Source organism: Cyphellophora europaea (assembly GCF_000365145.1).
Source record: "Cyphellophora europaea CBS 101466 unplaced genomic scaffold supercont1.2, whole genome shotgun sequence".
NCBI classification, from domain to species: domain Eukaryota; kingdom Fungi; phylum Ascomycota; class Eurotiomycetes; order Chaetothyriales; family Cyphellophoraceae; genus Cyphellophora; species Cyphellophora europaea.
In genome coordinates, this window is record NW_008481808.1 from 430,901 (window position 1) to 448,149 (window position 17,249).

Consider the following 17,249-nt stretch of genomic DNA (forward strand, 5'->3'; position numbering starts at 1 on the left):
CGGCGAGATGGCTTGTCCGGTGGTTTTCGCAGGACCGTCAAATGATCTCAAATGACCGCAGCTTGGTTTGCCGTGATATGCGCGCCTGCAGGAGGGTGGTAGTGGGCAGCAGGGCTTGTGGAGACGGTGGACTAGGGTGTGGTGATTCAGGCAAAGAATCGGGGGAGTATCGGGTGGGTATGAGTTCGAGGAGTTGAAGCCGAGGGACAAATCAGGAGGAGGAAGAAATTGGGTTTTCGAAGGCACCGGTGGAGTGGAGGCAGCGGACGCGATGTCGAAAACAGATTGAGGAGGTGAAATATTGCTGGGAGTAGCAGAGCTAGCGAGATGCGACCAATACCACTCTGTCGTAGTGGCAAAGCGAGACCAAGGCCACTAGCATGCGCTAGAGGCTGGTTATCGAGAACGCAGTGTGCTCTTCTCCGTCATGCAGCCCACGACAGTTCAACAAGAACCTGCAGGAGTGGTGTTGTAATGGAGGGTGAGATGGTGATGGCTAATTGGGCACGAGAGACAAGCTGAGTTTAAAGAGGAAAAGAAATGACGAGGAAAGAAGGAAAATGGGGGGATGGGTAAAGAGATGCGCCACGATTGGGAGAATGGAAGAGCAGCATCAGCAGCATGAGTGCGGCGGGTCGCAGCAACCCAATCACCGCATGGGCGGCAAGGCAAGGATCACCGCCAACCTCCGTGTCGCCGCTTGACAGGAGCTTGGGACGAGGTTGATGCAGGTTGGAGTCGTAGGTCTGTATGGGGGGCCAACTGCCCGCGCACCCAGGGGGGCGGTCGGGGTCTATTCTTGCAATGGGCACCAGCCCCCTCGAGAAAAAGGGTGCCAGAAAAGCAGCAGCAGCCCACCACTTTCCCGGTTCATACCGAGCATTATTTGTGGAATGCACATATTCAGGTAGAGTTCAAGTTTATGCATGCTGACTTTCGGCAGATTTGCTTTTCAGCAGCTGCTTAGATCGTGGGCCGTTCCCGCCTGTACGGACTCAGGTCGTCATACTCGTGAGTAGTGGTCGCTGCGATCTGACCAGAGAGAGTCCCCCCTCCTAGCGCGTCAGGCATCATTATCAGATCTAGGACGCCGTCAAAGCGCCATAGCTCCCCTCAGCCTGACTGGCGTTGTCCAGCTAGCTTGTTGCCTTACAAGCATAGCCTGTTCTTCAGCGTCCCGGTGTCAGATATGCCGAGTCGTCAGAAGCAAGGCAAACGCTACCGAAAACCCTGGCTCCCATGTGCATATGCGTTCTCGCGTTCCCACTGCGACCTTGCCATATCAATTCGGGATATCTCCGATCCTACACCGTCTGGCAAACTCGGCGTGGGCAGAATTGTTGTGGCCTCCCTCTCCGTTGTTCCCGTGAGTTCATCTCGCATGTCTCCACCTACGCTCAGCTGTCGTTCATGCTTGGCGTCTTTCACAACCAGGAACGGAAAGCAAAGCTCAAAAGTCACGATGGCTCTCGGAATCCTTCTCCTGTACGGAGTACTTGTGAGGGAGCTCGCCAAGTCGGGCACCCACCAACACCCTCCCCAAAGGTCGTGGATCGCCTGCAGCCGGTGAGCACGTTGCATCGGTCAGACAGTCATTTTGAACACTATTCTGACTGGACCGCAACCGGGAGGCCACGAGGTCATGTGTCCGGGTACCCAAACACTGCAACTTACATAGGTTCTGTGTATGTAAAATAATGTCAAAATCGAGAAAGGACAGTAGTGCCCCACCGTCCTCCGATTGACGCCTCCACCCTGGCTGTTCAGGTCATGCAGCGCGCTGCAACGGGCCCCGAAGCTCCCCCTGGAACAGAGAAACGGCGATCGCGTGGAGGCAGTTAATTGAGCAATCAAATGAGCAGCTCTATTTCTGCTGCTGCTGCATGAATCACGCGCGTGCTTCTGGTCATCTTCCGCCTCGAGAATCTCAATCGAGCAGTGCAATAGTGTGATCGATGCCTTGCTGCCCAGCTTGCAGCCTGTCCCATAGCTCGTGCTTGAACTATTACGCCAGCTAGGTGGAGCTCGAGCGGAAAAGAAATACTAACAACATGATTGCACGTTGTAGGCGAGGCGGTACGTACCCGGCTGTGGGGAGGATGCAGTCACGAATGCTGTACGGAGTACTGCAGGTTTTCTGGGCGTCGGGGCTTCAAGTTGCGCGCAGAAGCTTGCTCACAGGCCTGCATACTCTGTCACGGCATCAACTCAGCTGCAAATTACCTCAAGCAGCTGGACTCCTTCATACATGATACCGTAGATGTAAATACTGTGGCAATGATCCTTTTCAATGAACTAATATCTTCAGCAAGACAAACGACTTCAGAAGTCGTGGTTCCATCAGCGCTCGTGCTTCCAGCCTTGCACATGGGGTATACCCAGGCCGAAGCACGCGCATAGATCCTGTTTCTAATACGAAATCAGGAAGCTACACTATCCCACCGGGCTGCTTGATCGAGTCTGGTGCAGAGCGATCTGAGCACAGGCTAGGTGTGGGCACATGGCAAAAGCTTCCGCCAGTCTCCCCCCATCCGTGACCCCTGTCGACCCACTACCACACCCAGACTTCGCCGGCTTTTCTCCTTCGTTCAACGGAAGGCAGATGGTCCGCTGCTGTCAACGAGTAAGTGCATGTCCCGATGGCTGCCCGTCTCCAAGCAGGAATGATGCCATGTTATGGATCGTGTTCGAATGGCGCACATCGCAAAACTTAGAAGTAGACTTCACATCAATCTCAAAGAACGATTTGTATGGCGGTATGATGTACCCTCCCATTATTGGAGCCACCAACCCGCAAGCAGTGTGGCCCACAAGCAAGCAATGCTTTACGGTTCTGGCGACGTCGAAGTGGAATCATGTGGCACACCACTTTTTCGGGCTCGTGTCGGGGATGTCCCGGAAAAGATGAATGCACCGGGGCCCGGGTAAAGGCCACGGTTGTGACCCGAGAACGTGTTGAGCTCCAGATGTTTGGACCGCACGCTGTCAGAGACCGGACACCCTCGCGATTGTTCTCATGTCTCGAACTACTCGAGCGGCAACCTAAGCCTCTCTCGTAGTTGGTGTTACCGTAGCGTCATTGGCCTCTGGTATCTCCAGTCTGTCAGTAGGCTCATGCCAGTTTGCCTTGTGCTTACCCAGCATCCGAGACTGACGCCTGCGCATTGCCTAGTCGACCAGAAGTTGTACATTTTCCGCAAGAGGAACTGTAGGCTTCCCACACCGGATCATCTTTTCCTGACTCATAGGAATTGCAATCTGTGCTCCACTCTCCTCTCCTTGTAGTCACCTCCAATTGCCGTACACCTCTGGCTTGGCCACGGCCCGGTTTGCCGGGTGTCCTTAGACTTTCATCCGTGGGGGTAAATACATCCCTGTTGAGGTAACCTCCGTCTCGACGCTGGACTAGCGTAAGCGAGCCCTGTCAGTACCCATGACTTCGGGGGCTTTTATTGAGACATCGAACATCGTGAAATTAGCAAGGATCACGCCTTCTGGTGTGGCCTTCCAGAAACAGAAGTTTGAAGCACATCCGCATCATTCTCGGAGCCTTTCTGCAGCCACACGAGGCAGATGTCCGTACCTCAGGAGCGATCAAGACTTTACGCAATGACTTTGTTCGACTCTTTTTTTTCCTGTCAATGGCGCTGCGCGCGGCCTTGCATGCCAAAAAAACAGTGTTTGAAGTGCAGTGACTTCGAGCAAGCATAGGCTGCTTCAAGAATGGGGGCTCGTGCGTCTCGTAAGCGAGGCGAAGCCAGCGAGCCTCTCAGAGAAGCGGTGAGCGCATGGTTCATTGCACCTCGGACAAGTGATAATTTGCTGTACCACAACCCCGCCTTTCTCGAGATGTTTGTCACTCGGTAATGTCTCATGAGGTTCGGCAGTCACACTTGGAGTGTGATCAAACCCGCAGGTGCCACGGGATCACCTGCTGCTGCTGCTGCTGCTGCTGCTGCACTCAGTCTTTCCCGTGCGAGGCCATGGGTGAAGCCGGACAGACGAACTAGTCATGCTGCAGGTACTGGGTACCTGACTTCCCCGTGCCGCCATGCTGCGAGTACCAGGGGCCACAATGTGACATTGTGGATGCTTCTGAGCAAGGTATACAGTCTAGAGCTGAGACACATGTTTGCGAGAGATAGCCATTGGTACCCGAGCGCCAGGGCCCTTAAGGAGTTTTCAGGGCAAGCCCATCTGCACGAAGGTAAACCCGAGACTGATCTCCGTGATCGACTCTTCAAATGGGACTCCGTACTAGTAGCAAGTCCTGGCGATTGCTATACAAACGGGCTGGAATCATGGGCAGGTCTATACACGGCAGAGGACCGCACCATTTCGGTGACGACGGTTCACATGAGATATGAATGAGACGAGATGTCCTTGAAAAATTGTTGTTCGCATCAGGAGCCATGCGACTGTATCCATGTTCATCTACATTGCTGGGGTATTGCTGAATTCTAACACGCATGTCTGGTACCATATTCGACACGCGAGGAGCTTCACGCTCTGTGCAAGTGCCGCATAATGCATAGCTCCCCAAATCCTTTACACCTGCTCAAGAGCCGGTTACTCCTGATAAACTCCCCTGATGTGTCTATCGTATCCCGTGCTGGCGCCGTCAATGCTGGAAATAGATCCAAGTCTATGTAGTATCACAGTCTTGAGAATGTTGAAGAATCGCCTGGAGGGTGTTGCCCGTTTGCAATCTGTGGTCAGCAATCACCACCGGCTGCGACCAAGAGGTCCAGCATTGCTACCAGTGTAGCTACCACCGCCACGTCCACCGCCACGGCCGCCGCGGAATCCACGTCCACCGCCACCACCTCCACCGTAGCGGGCCATCTCAGCAAGGCGAGGGTCGATCTGCTGCTTGGATTCGGTCAAGACGCTCACAAGGTCGCGAGCCTGCTTGGCATCTGATAGACTGGTTAGCGTACTGAAGGTAATTCGGGTAGTGACTTACTGTCAGTAGTGAAAAGGGTAATGGCAGTTCCCTTGCGACCAGCACGGCCTGTTCGTCCAATACGGTGAACATAGTCCTCCGAGTTATTGGGATAGTCGTAGTTCAGGACGTGAGTGATATCTCGAACATCTTGAAGAAGGGTTAGCAACTCTGCCGTATGTGCCTACGAGGTTTTCTGGGACCATGTGTGGCCGTGTGACTCCAGATGGTGCATCACTCTCATGGATTATCGAAGCATGTCTGCTGATGTGCAATATTCGTGTCCAGTGGAAGGCATTGTGTCTACGGTCCCGGAAAGAAACTCCTGGATTTGCAGCTTGGTCCAACCAAGGAAGATCTCCGCATCCTGCTCGTCAATACGAACCGCGATGGAAGATGAAGCTGTGTTGCCAAGGCAAGCTGCAAGTGAAGTGTCAAGAGTTTCCCTAAAGAGGACCAGAAACACGCGGCCTGGACAGTCATGCAAGAAAAGCGTATGACCAACGAAGAGAGAGGGCACACCAAATCACACGACGTCAATGGTAGGAAATGCAATATAAAAAATACCCAGAAAATAGGGAGGGGAGGAGGGGGGGTTTGTTCAATCATACCAATGCCACGGGAGGCCACGTCGGTAGCAACCATGATGGGGCTCTTGCCGGTCTTGAATTCGTTCAAGACCCAGTCGCGCTCTTGCTGCTGCTTGTCGCCGTGAATAGCTGGTCCTGTTAGTACGATTCTAGGAAGAGACAGTTTCGACTTACAAAGAGCAGGCCAGCCGTCCTGGCGCAGAAAGCGGGTGATCTCGTCAGCTACACGCTTGGTGCCGGTGAAGATGAGGATCTTGTTCTCGCGGTCCTCCATGACGGCTTCCATGTGCTTAGTCATGCGGTCACGCTTCTCGAACTCGGAAACCACTTCAACAATCTGAGTGATGCGGTGGTTGGCGGAAAGGTCCATGGAACCAATGTTGACCTGAATGTAATCGTTAAGATAGTCGGAAGCAAGCTGTCGAACATCTTTTGGCCAGGTCGCAGACCACATGAGGGTCTGACGGTCGGGGCGAATCTGACCGATGATCTTTCGAATCTGAGGTTCGAAACCCATGTCGAGCATACGATCGGCCTCGTCGAGAACCAAATAAGTTACACGGCGCAGATTCGTCTTGCCTGCCTCAAGCATATCAATGAGACGGCCGGGTGTAGCAATGCAGACTTCAACGCCACGAGCCAGATCGCGAATCTGACCACCCTTGGGAACACCGCCATAAACGCAGGTATTGCGAATGCGGGACGACTTGCCGAATTTAGTGACCTCCTGCTGGATTTGCACCGCAAGTTCTCGAGTGGGCGCCAGAACCAGCACGATGGGACCATCGCCGGGGGCCAGAAGGGGTTGGGCGTTGATGTGGACGATAGCGGGCAGGCAGTACGTCAGAGTTTTGCCGGAGCCAGTTTCGGCGATCCCAACAACGTCACGACCAGACAGAGCCATGGGCCAACCCTGAGATTGAATCGCAGTCGGCTTGGAGAAGCCCTGTTGCTTGACCTCCGATATGACATAGGTAGGGAAACCAGCCTCGTCGAAGTTCTCAACGGGGCGAGGGATACCGCGCCCTTGTACGGTCATCTCTTTCTCCTTTCTGAAGGCATCAACATCGCGAGAAGAGCGGTTCGTAACGGCAGGGTCTTCCTTGTAGAACGACTTCTCGAACTTCGGCATGGTGGCAAGATCCCAGGTCTGCTCCTTCAGGCCAGCACCGAGGTTAGACATTCGATCGCCGCCTCCGAAGCCACCGCCCTGGGCACCGCTGCTGTAGCCGTTCGAGCCTCCGTATCCATTTCCGTTTGAGTAGCCATTAGCGCCGCCGCCATAGCCGTTGGAGCGACTAAAGGGTGTTAGAATAATGCGTTCTAGAGTCATCTGCGCGATGCAAAGCGATAGAATACCATCCAACCACACGCAGGTTGACGAAGGATGTCTGACTTACCCTCCAGAATATCCACCGTAGCCACCATCGCGGCCGCCTCCACCGTAAGACATCGTCATGAACAGCGAGTAAGGCAGAGGTTCGTGTTGGGAAAAAAGTCTGCTGTGATTAAACGCAAGTAGTGCAATCAGTCTATGGAGCGGGAATGAGGACGATGAGGGAAGAAATGGGTTGGTAAGATGGAAGTGATGTACAAGAGTGAAGAAGTGGTAGGCGAAGGCGAAGGGGAAAGAGTACCTGACGGAAGCCGCTCGTTAGAAATTTCTTTCAGCCTGCGGCAAGCGCCAAGGCGCTATTTCCGGCGAAAAGCTAATCCGACAAAGAAGCCACTGCACCGACGATGCAAACCTCCAAGTTCACGATGGCATCACCCAGGTTCCTCACGAGACCATCTACTATATGAAAGAATTTCATGATAGAACAGACTCTTGAGTTGTTCGTTATTGGCATTTAGGTATTGCCGCCACCCGTCGAATTCTAGCCTTATCGAGCCAAGCAGTGACGTACCAGTCTTCAAAGCAACGCTAGTCCCCTGCTTCCTCGAAGCCGAGCACAGTCTGGGGAGAGGTCTCGCAGATGCTAACGCTGTCCAGGTCAGGGTCGAGCCTGTCCACGCCATAACGTAGCTGATTCTAGGCGAGTGAATTCGTCCGCTCCCGGATGTTACCCCGCTCTAATGGTCTCGTGTACCTAGGTTATGCCGTTAACGAATGGTCCCAACTGCTGCCTGCGACATTTCTCGACCCACTGTAGTCCCAATCGAGACATCACTCTCATTTCACAAGACTTTGAAATGCAAGCTTCTGGAAAAATCGTCTCCCAATGACTCAGATGGGCGCCCTCGAGGCCAGTATCCGTATCCGTATCCCCGAGGCGCCCACTGAGGCAGCTATCGAGACTTGAGGCGATCGCTTAAGTCTACAGATAAGACGCGGGTGTTTTTGTAACTCGAATCAGACGACCAAGAGTTCTCGCTACAATGGCTTCATTCACGTTCAGATGTACTGCATTTGTCGGCATTACTGTTGATGGCTTCATTGCACGGCAGGATGGATCTATAGACTATCTACCACCAGCTCCGGCATCAAGTCCTCACGAGCATCCCGTTTGCGCCGTTCCGACCATTAGCGACATGCTTGGTAAGTGTGCTGCTTGCAGCCGGTCCAGCCGGTCCTCTCCTCCAAAGCCGGCGATGCTCTGACAATGCCTCAGCAAACTCTGACATGTTGATTCTCGGCCGTCATACATATGAGACCGTCTTGGGCTTTGGAGAGGAGAATTGGCCTTATGGCGACAAACCGCTACTTGTCATGAGTACACAGCCAGATGATCAACTACGTTTACCAGCTGGTGCAGCACGCGTTCAGAATCTGGACGAGGCTGTGCGGATTGTACACGACAGAGGATACAGAAACGTTTGGGTCGACGGAGGACGAACCATCTGCGGATTTCTGGAAAGGCAGCTTGTGACCGAAATGATACTCACCACCGTACCTATCGCTTTGGGCAGGGGTATTCCGCTCTTCCAAGGCATCAAGAAGGACCTCAAGCTTGAGGTTGTCGCGAGCGAAGTTATCTGTGACCTTTTGACAACTAAGTATCGAGTCGTTTATGATGCAGCTGAGGCGCAATAGGTGGGGCATAGAATTAGAATTCCAGCCTTGTTTAGCTATGAGCCATATGACGCACCCTTGAGGACTTGCATAGCTTGTCGAGAGAACATCCACGCGCAAGAGCTGTTGTAGCACTCAGATTGATCACGTCCTTCATTTCTTGGCGCAGTACTTGCGAAGAGGTAAGTCTCGGTAAGATCAGAATGCGCCATGCTTCTTTCCAATGTCACTTCGAAGTCATGAAAATTCTTCGAGCATAGAACACATGTAACAAACATACCACGGCACCGCATCCCAACTTTATTGCATCCCGAGGCATCCACCGAGTTTGGGTTTGCTGCTCCGAGACGCCTCGATAAAGAAGAATGAGAACATCGATGGTAGCTTCAAGGGCTTTGCTTCGACTGACGAAGATATTGACTTGGAGTCCAATGTAAGCTCTATTCCATGCACCTTTGTTCTAAGGATCCTTCTCCTTAATTTTATGGCTTGGCTCTAAGCAACATTCGTCCGTGACCAGAAACATCCTGATACGGCCCGAGCGGTCACTATCACCGATGTTAGTAATCTGGCAGCCAAAGTGCTCTTGAAGCAGTCTTGACCATCATGCTGATCTCTCCTATGAGAGTACAGGCTCGAAAGACTCCGTGGAATAAAGACATATCATCCTGGACGAGCTACGTCATTCTATGAAACTGCGGGTCATTTCTCAGCGCGCTCCTTCGACCATTTATATTCGAAGAGTATACCACGAATCACGACACTTCCTGGTAGGAGCTACCTCTACTCTCAACCAGGACGCTTTGCATCTTCGAAAATGGCATCTCAGGTTCTGGTATTCGGCACTGGCAGTGTTGGAAGTGTCTATGCTTATTTGCTTTGCAAAGCTCTTGGCGATTCAAATATCACCACTGTTTGCCGCTCAAACTACGATGCGGCATCCGAGAACGGCCTCACAATCAACAGCACTCTCTTCGGCGAAGGAGTGAATTGCAGACCGCGTGTGATCAGGTCAGTGGCTGAGTCTGTGGACAAAGCGCTAGGCCCTTACGACTACATCATAGTCACTGCGAAAGCCTTGCCAACGACACCTCCCATACCGTCACAGCTAAAACCCGCCATATCGTCAACGACCTCTATCGTCCTGATTCAAAACGGAGTCGGCATTGAGGAGATCTACCGCAGCGCGTTCCCTGACAATCCCATTCTTTCCTGCGTTACATATTTGCCCGTAACGCAAACCTCTCCAGCAGTCTTTCAACACCGAGAGGTCGAAAAGCTACACGTAAGTTGAGCCAAGCCACTGCAATGTGGTATCAAGCAATTTTCTCTCCGCAATCTTTCAAACTCCAGACCGAATTGCTGACCTGAACCGGCGAATGTTTACAGGTCGGAACCTTTCCCGCAAATGCTCCTCCTCATCACAAGGCTGCCGCCGAAGCATTTGTATCGCTCATCACCAACGGAGGCGCTACTGCCACCCATCATGGTGACATCGGGCACGAGCGGTGGTCGAAGCTATTGGTGAACGCTTCTTGGAACCCTGTATGCGCCATTTCCCGCTCACGAGACGCTCAGTTCATGGCAGCCTCATCTCATGCGGCTGAGTATGTCAGAGCCGTCATGATGGAGATCGTCAGCATCGCTCAGTCAGCTGGATATTCCAAGATAACAAGCGAAACCGTAGATTGGCAGATGGGACGTGCAAAGGCTAGGCCGCTGCCAGGAATAGAGCCTAGCATGTTGGCAGATGCATTGGCTGGACGGCAAATGGAGGCAGACGCTATCGTGGGCAACGCGATCAGGATAGCGGATGCTAATGGTATCCAGGCCCCTTTGCTAAAGGCTAACTACGTCTTGCTGCAAGCTTTGAACGAGAGCTTCAGACGCACCCAAGATGCGCAACGACAAGGGTCATGATTGATCAACCATCCGCAATAGCCGTAATGGCATCTAGGCGCCAGTATCGATCAACCGAGCGCCTCTACCTGCACGTGGCTATCGGGCTGAAACGTGGGGATCATGGCGATTGCGGCAGAGGGCTCGAGGTACCCAGGATGGCACAGAGTATGGGGTCGAAGGCATGGGAGGAGCTCGGAGAGGATTGCTTGGTGGAGAACAGGCCGAGGGTTCGGATTCGTGTTGCATTGAGGATTCGAGGCCGAAACCGGGGTTCTCCGTGAGACTGGAATGTCCTCTGGGCGCTTGTCTCGAGATGATCCATGGGTCGCGCACGAAGATAGCCGATGGCGTCTCTTGTTCCATGACTCCATTCACTCGGATCCGACGGGCAGACTCAGTGGTAGATACAGTCTAGACATATCCCGTCATTCTTTCCAGCATTGCCAGCCTCCAATATCCAATAACGTATTCTTTCGTTCATGAGGTTGCCTTGATGCCAAGCATTCACTGCCTGAGTGTGGAGCTCCTCGAAATGAGAACATCAAGTGGAGAAGAAACTTCGCACTGCACTGTCTGTTTTGGATCTTGCGACCTCCAATGCCTGTAATGCATTCAACGCTCTGTGATAGTATGATCGATTGTATCAGCGATTCAAAAGCGATCGGCTTCGAGCCAGAGTTCTACAAACCCCTAAAAAGTTAGGAAACGAGAAACCCTCTTAGCCGCGTTCTCAAAAACCTAACTCGTCGTTGAAATTGTATCGCAGATTGGAGCCAGTGCTCGTGGAACTCATGATGGCGTCTAGTGCTCGCACCAGAGAGCCACGTTCAGCCGCCACGGCCCCGACCGCGAAATCTGCCTCTCCCGCGGCCGTTGACACCTCGCTCACCACCTCGACCTCGACCTCGACCTCGACCTCGACCTCGTTCATTTTCGCCGCCGCCACCGCCGCCGCCACCGCCGCCGCCACCACACCCACCTCGTGCGTCAGCGCCGAGGCCATCATGATGTGGATTCCTACCACTATCGTTCCAAGGGCGATTGTCATGATGGTGACCATGTCCGCACGAGTTCCACCTACCACGCTGGTTCCGGTCATGCTGACTCTTCTGGTGAATTTTTCCATTCAAGTCCCACCAGTGCTCTTGCTTATCACGCTTCCCAAACGTGCCGTGCCTGGTAAGACTGTCCTTATATCCATGACCACGCTTCTCGTGAGGCCCTTCTTTCCTGGGAAACCCTGCCCACCACTAATGACCACACCTGCCCAGGCGGGCCCTTCCCCGTGCCCACTACACTTATCGCGATGCTGCCTCTCCCGGCCCGCCCTCTCCTTGTTCAACGCGCTCCACTTCTCCTTCCCAACCTGCCCCGCCTTCTGGTCGCGCAGCTTCGTGAGATGCGTCCGCAGGAACTTGAGCTGGTCTTTGTTCATGCCCCGGCACAGTCTGCCGCACGTCTCCATGATCTCGCCGTTGAACGCCGCGACTACGGTCAGTTCGCTGAGATTAAGCCAGCCACCTTCCCATGCCACATTGTTCGGCACGACGACCACGCCCTGCACGGTTGGCCAGCCGTCTTGCGCGTCGATCTCCGTGGCGACTTAGTCGTGCGCTGATGCACCATTGTATCGAAGCGCGCGCTTCTGGTCGCGCAACAGATGGCCCGCGCCATTTTGATGATGTAGGGGCCCTGCCAGCGAGTTTTGCGTGCGAGGGTGGGCGTTGACTTCCTTGTAGACTCCCTGCGCGGTGCGGGAGGTAGTATGTTGAACGGTGTCTAGGTCTAGTCGCCTTTCTATACTATCTTCATGGCTTCGCGGAAGGTTTCACGGGCAAGGTTGATGGAACGAACGAAGAATTTGCGCTCGTTCTCACGGTGCGTGTACTCTTCGGCAACGGCGACTTTTTTGGCCACGGCCTTGAAGATGTCGTCCGTGCTGTATTCCTGACCGTCGAATTTCCATTTGTTGCTGTGCGGGATGGTAATGTCGTCCCAGTCGAAAACTTTTGAGCATGGAATGGTTTCGCGGAGGTATGCCAGAGCGATTACAGCGCTGACTGAGTGGTAGCGCTCTGTCCTGAGTGGCTCCAAGGGCTTCTGCTGTAACCTGATTGTGTGATTTACCGTATCGGGACACCTGAATGCATATTGTACGGTGGGGTCATGCGTTGACTTGACCCATAGAGCGCCGTCTGGCTTGCGCATCTCAGCATGGGCTCTAGCTGCGAGACGTCGGCCGCTGGCTAAAGACGGGTCGTTGCTCCGGAGTGCGGCCAATTGCTCAGTGCGAAACTTGAGGCGCTGCTATACAACACCCTTCTTGACTGCTTCACGTCGCTCCTTACGCCGATCCTCTAGGCAGAACTTCCGTCGTAACTCGCGCTGAGAAACCGCAAGAATGCACTGGCTGAGGTGGTATGAACTCTGTTTCGCTTCATAACCATGATAGATAAAGTTAGGGGGAGGGCTGGAGGGGGTTGACGGGTTGTTGTCTTCACAAACTTCCGCCATAACTTACAGTAAGATTTTTATTTGTATTTGTCTCAGAGATGTGATTACGTTGTGGTAGAGAGCTGGTGGGCATTGGACAGTCCGTGCTCGGTGACGTTACGATGCCGAGACCAAAGGCAGGCGTTGCTGCTGAGGGTTACAGTCAACTCGATGACCAAGGAGCCTTTCGGCTCCAGCCCCGTGCTTTCGCATCAAAGTAGCATTGTTGTAACAAGAAAAGATGTCTTTGTACCCTTCTCATGCCACAACAAAGACCTCGGCATTGTCGATGAGCATCGTTGTTTGATGTCCTTGTCCATGGAGACATATAGAGGTGTAAGTGGTCGCCATCCCATACACAGCGGCCATAATCAAGATTCCAGCAGGATCGTCACAACACACACCTACCACAAACAAACATGGACGGAAACTCTTCAGGAGGAGTATTGGTTGTGGGTCTCGTTGTTGGCCTTGGATTCTTCGCTTTCCTATGCAGTAGCGTGGTGTATCTGTACAAGAGGCACAAGACCCGCGCTGCTAGGACGGATGCTGAGGCGCAGAGAAGACCGCAGAGAATGCCGCAGAACGCTGGCCGTCGAAGCGACAGGCCATCAGCACCTCTTCCACATCCGGCCAGGACTGCACAAGATGCATCAGTACAGCTGCAACGACAAGCACCTGTCAGAACAAGGACTCCGCATAGGAATCATGGGGGATTTGTTCTGCCAGCGAGCGCGGTGAGACGTCAATGTGACCGTCCCGTTCCGCCAATGCCTGGCCCCCCGCCAAAGGGGCCTTTGCCCAACATTCCTTCGGGTTCCAAGCCGGTGAGTCTTCCAGCGGGTGTGGTGAAGCGTCAGCATGTCGGTCCCGTCCCTCCTATGAGCGGGCCACCTCCAACGAAACCACTGCCCCAAACACCCCCCAAATCCAAGTCGAAGCCTCTCAAGGTTCAGACTGCACAGCGCACAGGAAGTGCTGCGCCTGTCTCTCCAATGAGGGCTAACGACTGGAAATATGCATCGCGAGACTCGGTTGTCTCTCCTTGAGGATGCCTGGCGACAAAAAGGTCAGGCGCTTCTAAGGACAGATTGGCTTGCCATACCGAGCCTCCACGTGCGCCTACCTTAGACAATGCCGGAGCGAATGAAAGCACTCATTTCCTTGTCTTTTCTTCTTCCACAAATAGCTTTTTGACAATGTAAAAACCCGGTGAATTTCGTGCATAGACAAGCTCATCGAGGTACGAGCAAGGGAAGTGACCGGAAACGAGAAACAGCCAGGCTTCAAGGCGGAGGGCCTTGGATTCGTTGATGTATGAAAGACCTTGTGCTCGCCTACGCAAGTTCGCCCATAGAGAGTGAACGAGAAATTTGATCCCGGCAGTGGCTGTCCGTAGTCCGTACTGAATGTATTACGCGTCCATAAGTCGTGTTTCGGGATCATCAGCCACGCATATAAGTTGGCACACCACTCCCCAGCTAGGTCTGCGGGCGAGATCGAGATCGAAAGGCATTGCTGGGTCTCACGAACGCCGCACGGCTTCTGTTAAAACAATAATGACAAAGTTCCGTTGGTAGAGTCAAAGACTCGCGCAATTTTCGGCCTTCGGCTTTATCGGTCGCGGATACAAATCAGCTCGGGCTTAAGGTTTGTAACCACCCCAGCTGCTGCAACACGCATGGGCCTGTTGTAAGGCCACCGAGAGGGGGCCTGCATTATTTTCGTCACTAGCTCGTCTTCAACTGCAGCTCAAAATCTAGTCTCCTAGCAGGGTGTTAGTCATCTGTGCTCTCATATAAGCTCGCTCGTAACCCTCGCAGTTCATTCTCGGCCCAGCACCTTCCAGAGCAGGAGCGAGAGATAATGCCGAGCATCACACTTCCCGCTTCCCTGAGCGAATGAGACATCGTTCCAGGGTACTGTCATTGGCGACACAAGCGTAAGGACGAAAGCGGCGGACCGACGGGCTATCGGAACTTTCATTCGTTGCCATTCGCAATATGGGCCAGAAGCGACGAAGGTTGGCCTTGTCCTGCGTTGACTGCAGACGGCGGAAAGTAAAATGTGGGCGTGAACTGCCTTCCTGTGTACGTTGCATCAAAGGTGGGCATGGTGATGCATGCAAATATGTATCCTACGACGACAAGTCGGGCGATTTGCTGACGCCCACGGATGAGAGTCCGGAAGAAAGGCGCGCTGCATCCGATGCAGAGGAATCCTGGACTGAAGAAGCAGAAACCTACTACCGTCACAGCAAAGGCGGTGCTACATCCAAGACAGCATATGCAGTGAAGCGCACTGCTCCGCAACGAAGTCTTGAAGAGCTCCAGGAGCGGGTGTTCGAGCTAGAGACATATGTTCGCTCGGCTGGCTCGAGACCAGTCTCCTCGGAGATGTTCCTCGGCATGGGACACCCGCAGGGCCCAGGATCGCGGCCAAAGGATACAAACCAGGATTTCGAGCGGTCACTACTGCGTGGCAGATCTTTCAAGACGCAGTACACAGGCCCTTCGAACGCGGCAAGCCTTCTTCTTCAGTTCGAAGAGCTGTCAATGTTTGTCAAAGAGATCTTGAACCGTATGCCCTCGTTTGAAAGATCAAAAGATGCCGTGAAGAGGCTTCAAGGCAGCGACGCAGGAACTCCTGCCAAGAAGGATCCAACAGAATTGGACTTGCAGACGTTTGTTGCCATGGTCCCACCAAAGCAGCGAGCCGATGCCCTGGTTCAAGAATATTTTGACGTCCTCGAGACGACATATCGCGTCCTCCATATACCCAGCTTTCAGGCCAACTACGAAGCATTCTGGACAAATCCTCAAGCCGCAGACATTGAGTTCGTGGCGCAATTGCTCATCGTCATGGCAGCGATGAACTGTGTGGTGGCTGGTGGTGTCAAGGGTTTCCTCGGGAGGAGTTCAGTCGGAAGGGAGGACTCACATCGCTGGATTGAGGCCGCAGAAGCGTGGCTGAACAAACAAAGCCACAAGCACACCACGCTGGAATACTACCAGACAAATGTTTTGCTGATCATCGCCAAGCGGATGACATGCTATAAGGTCAAAAGAGAATGGGTCATTTCTCAGAACCTTTTGTCTTTGGCAATGGCTGCTGGGTTTCATCGCGAACCAACCTACTTGTCTACCAAGATCTCTCCTTTCGACCAAGAGATGCGTAGAAGGCTGTGGTTCTCTATACTGGAGCTCGACATCCAATCGTGCTGTGACCGAGGGATGCGAGCAGCCATTGCGCCGGACGACTGGGACTGCCTGCCGCCGTTGAACATACATGACGAAGACTTCAACGAGACGACACAGACCATGCCCAGTCCCAAACCACTGACCGATTTTACCCGGACATCATTCCTGTGTAAACTGGTTCAGCACTTGCCATTGCGTCTTGAAATGCTGACCAGAATCAACAGCATCTCCCGGACCTTGGAATTAGATACGGTCATGGCCTTTGATAGTCGAATTCGGGCAGAGCTGGACGGACTGCCAGTCTGGACGGAGAAATCGGTAACTCGGGCACCGAAGGCGCTCAGCAGTCTGGTGCTTCACGAATATCTGCTTCTCCTACATCAACCTTTCGCTACGCAGCATCTGGCGCAGTCACAGTACTTCTACTCCCGCTGCACTCGACGGGAATCAGCCCTGAGCGTTATCAAAAGATATTGCGAAATGCCAGAGACGCATGCGCTGGCCTTCAGCAACTTACGTGATGATGCCTTCCGTGCCAGCCTAGCAACCTGCCACGATATTGCGGTTGCTAGTGGAGGTCGGGAGGATCTCATGCAAGATAAGTCACTCGCTGTCGATCTCATCACCAAGTATGTTGATCTCCTCGGTCGCAGGGTCAAGAGTCTCGGCCAAGGCTTTCACTCATACTGGATCAACTCGAGTGCACTGAGCTTAGTGTACATGAAAATGGCACCGGATCCGGCGAATGCGGATGATTTTGTGCTGCAGGCAGTCAATAGGATGGTGCAGCTTCACAACGATTTGATGAGGATGCAGACAACAGCCGTTGGGGCCAAGGCGCTGACACCGATGTCGGAAGCCGTGGCTCAATTAGAAGCACCTTTACCCAGCGCGCAGCCGTTGATACAGCCTCTTCCAGACGGTATGCCGACCTTCGATACCCTCAGTGGAACCATGTTCGACTTTGATTTCGACGACTCTTTTGCCTGGTGGGACACGGGGGCTATAGGGCTGGGAGCCTGATCCGGACCACATTATATACCAACGATCTCAATTCACTGATCCATCTCCTGAGCCTCTGTAGACGATCAGGACTACGTATAGAC

The 17,249-nt window shown here is 53.4% G+C and overlaps 4 protein-coding genes across 4 annotated transcripts; 3 read left to right on the plus strand and 1 right to left on the minus strand.

Annotated features, from left to right (window-relative positions):
• Positions 1 to 4,722: 4,722 nt before the first annotated feature.
• HMPREF1541_01640 (ATP-dependent RNA helicase dbp2) lies at positions 4,723 to 6,988 on the minus strand (the record flags this gene model as incomplete). The annotated part of the gene is made up of 5 exons (XM_008715998.1): positions 4,723 to 4,919; positions 4,967 to 5,095; positions 5,557 to 5,664; positions 5,710 to 6,833; positions 6,936 to 6,988. 5 exons carry the CDS (start codon positions 6,986 to 6,988, stop codon positions 4,723 to 4,725), a joined length of 1,611 nt encoding a protein of 536 aa, XP_008714220.1.
• A 926-nt stretch (positions 6,989 to 7,914) lies between these two features.
• Positions 7,915 to 8,569, plus strand: HMPREF1541_01641 (uncharacterized protein; the record flags this gene model as incomplete). Its single annotated transcript, XM_008715999.1, has 2 exons — positions 7,915 to 8,074; positions 8,148 to 8,569. The coding sequence occupies 2 exons, from the start codon at positions 7,915 to 7,917 to the stop codon at positions 8,567 to 8,569; spliced, it is 582 nt and encodes a 193-aa protein (XP_008714221.1).
• Positions 8,570 to 9,365: 796 nt separating this feature from the next.
• On the plus strand, positions 9,366 to 10,468 carry HMPREF1541_01642 (uncharacterized protein; the record flags this gene model as incomplete). Its single annotated transcript, XM_008716000.1, has 2 exons — positions 9,366 to 9,833; positions 9,938 to 10,468. 2 exons carry the CDS (start codon positions 9,366 to 9,368, stop codon positions 10,466 to 10,468), a joined length of 999 nt encoding a protein of 332 aa, XP_008714222.1.
• A 4,478-nt stretch (positions 10,469 to 14,946) lies between these two features.
• HMPREF1541_01643 (uncharacterized protein) lies at positions 14,947 to 17,166 on the plus strand (the record flags this gene model as incomplete). The annotated part of the gene is made up of 1 exon (XM_008716001.1): positions 14,947 to 17,166. One exon carries the CDS (start codon positions 14,947 to 14,949, stop codon positions 17,164 to 17,166), a length of 2,220 nt encoding a protein of 739 aa, XP_008714223.1.
• Positions 17,167 to 17,249: the final 83 nt, after the last annotated feature.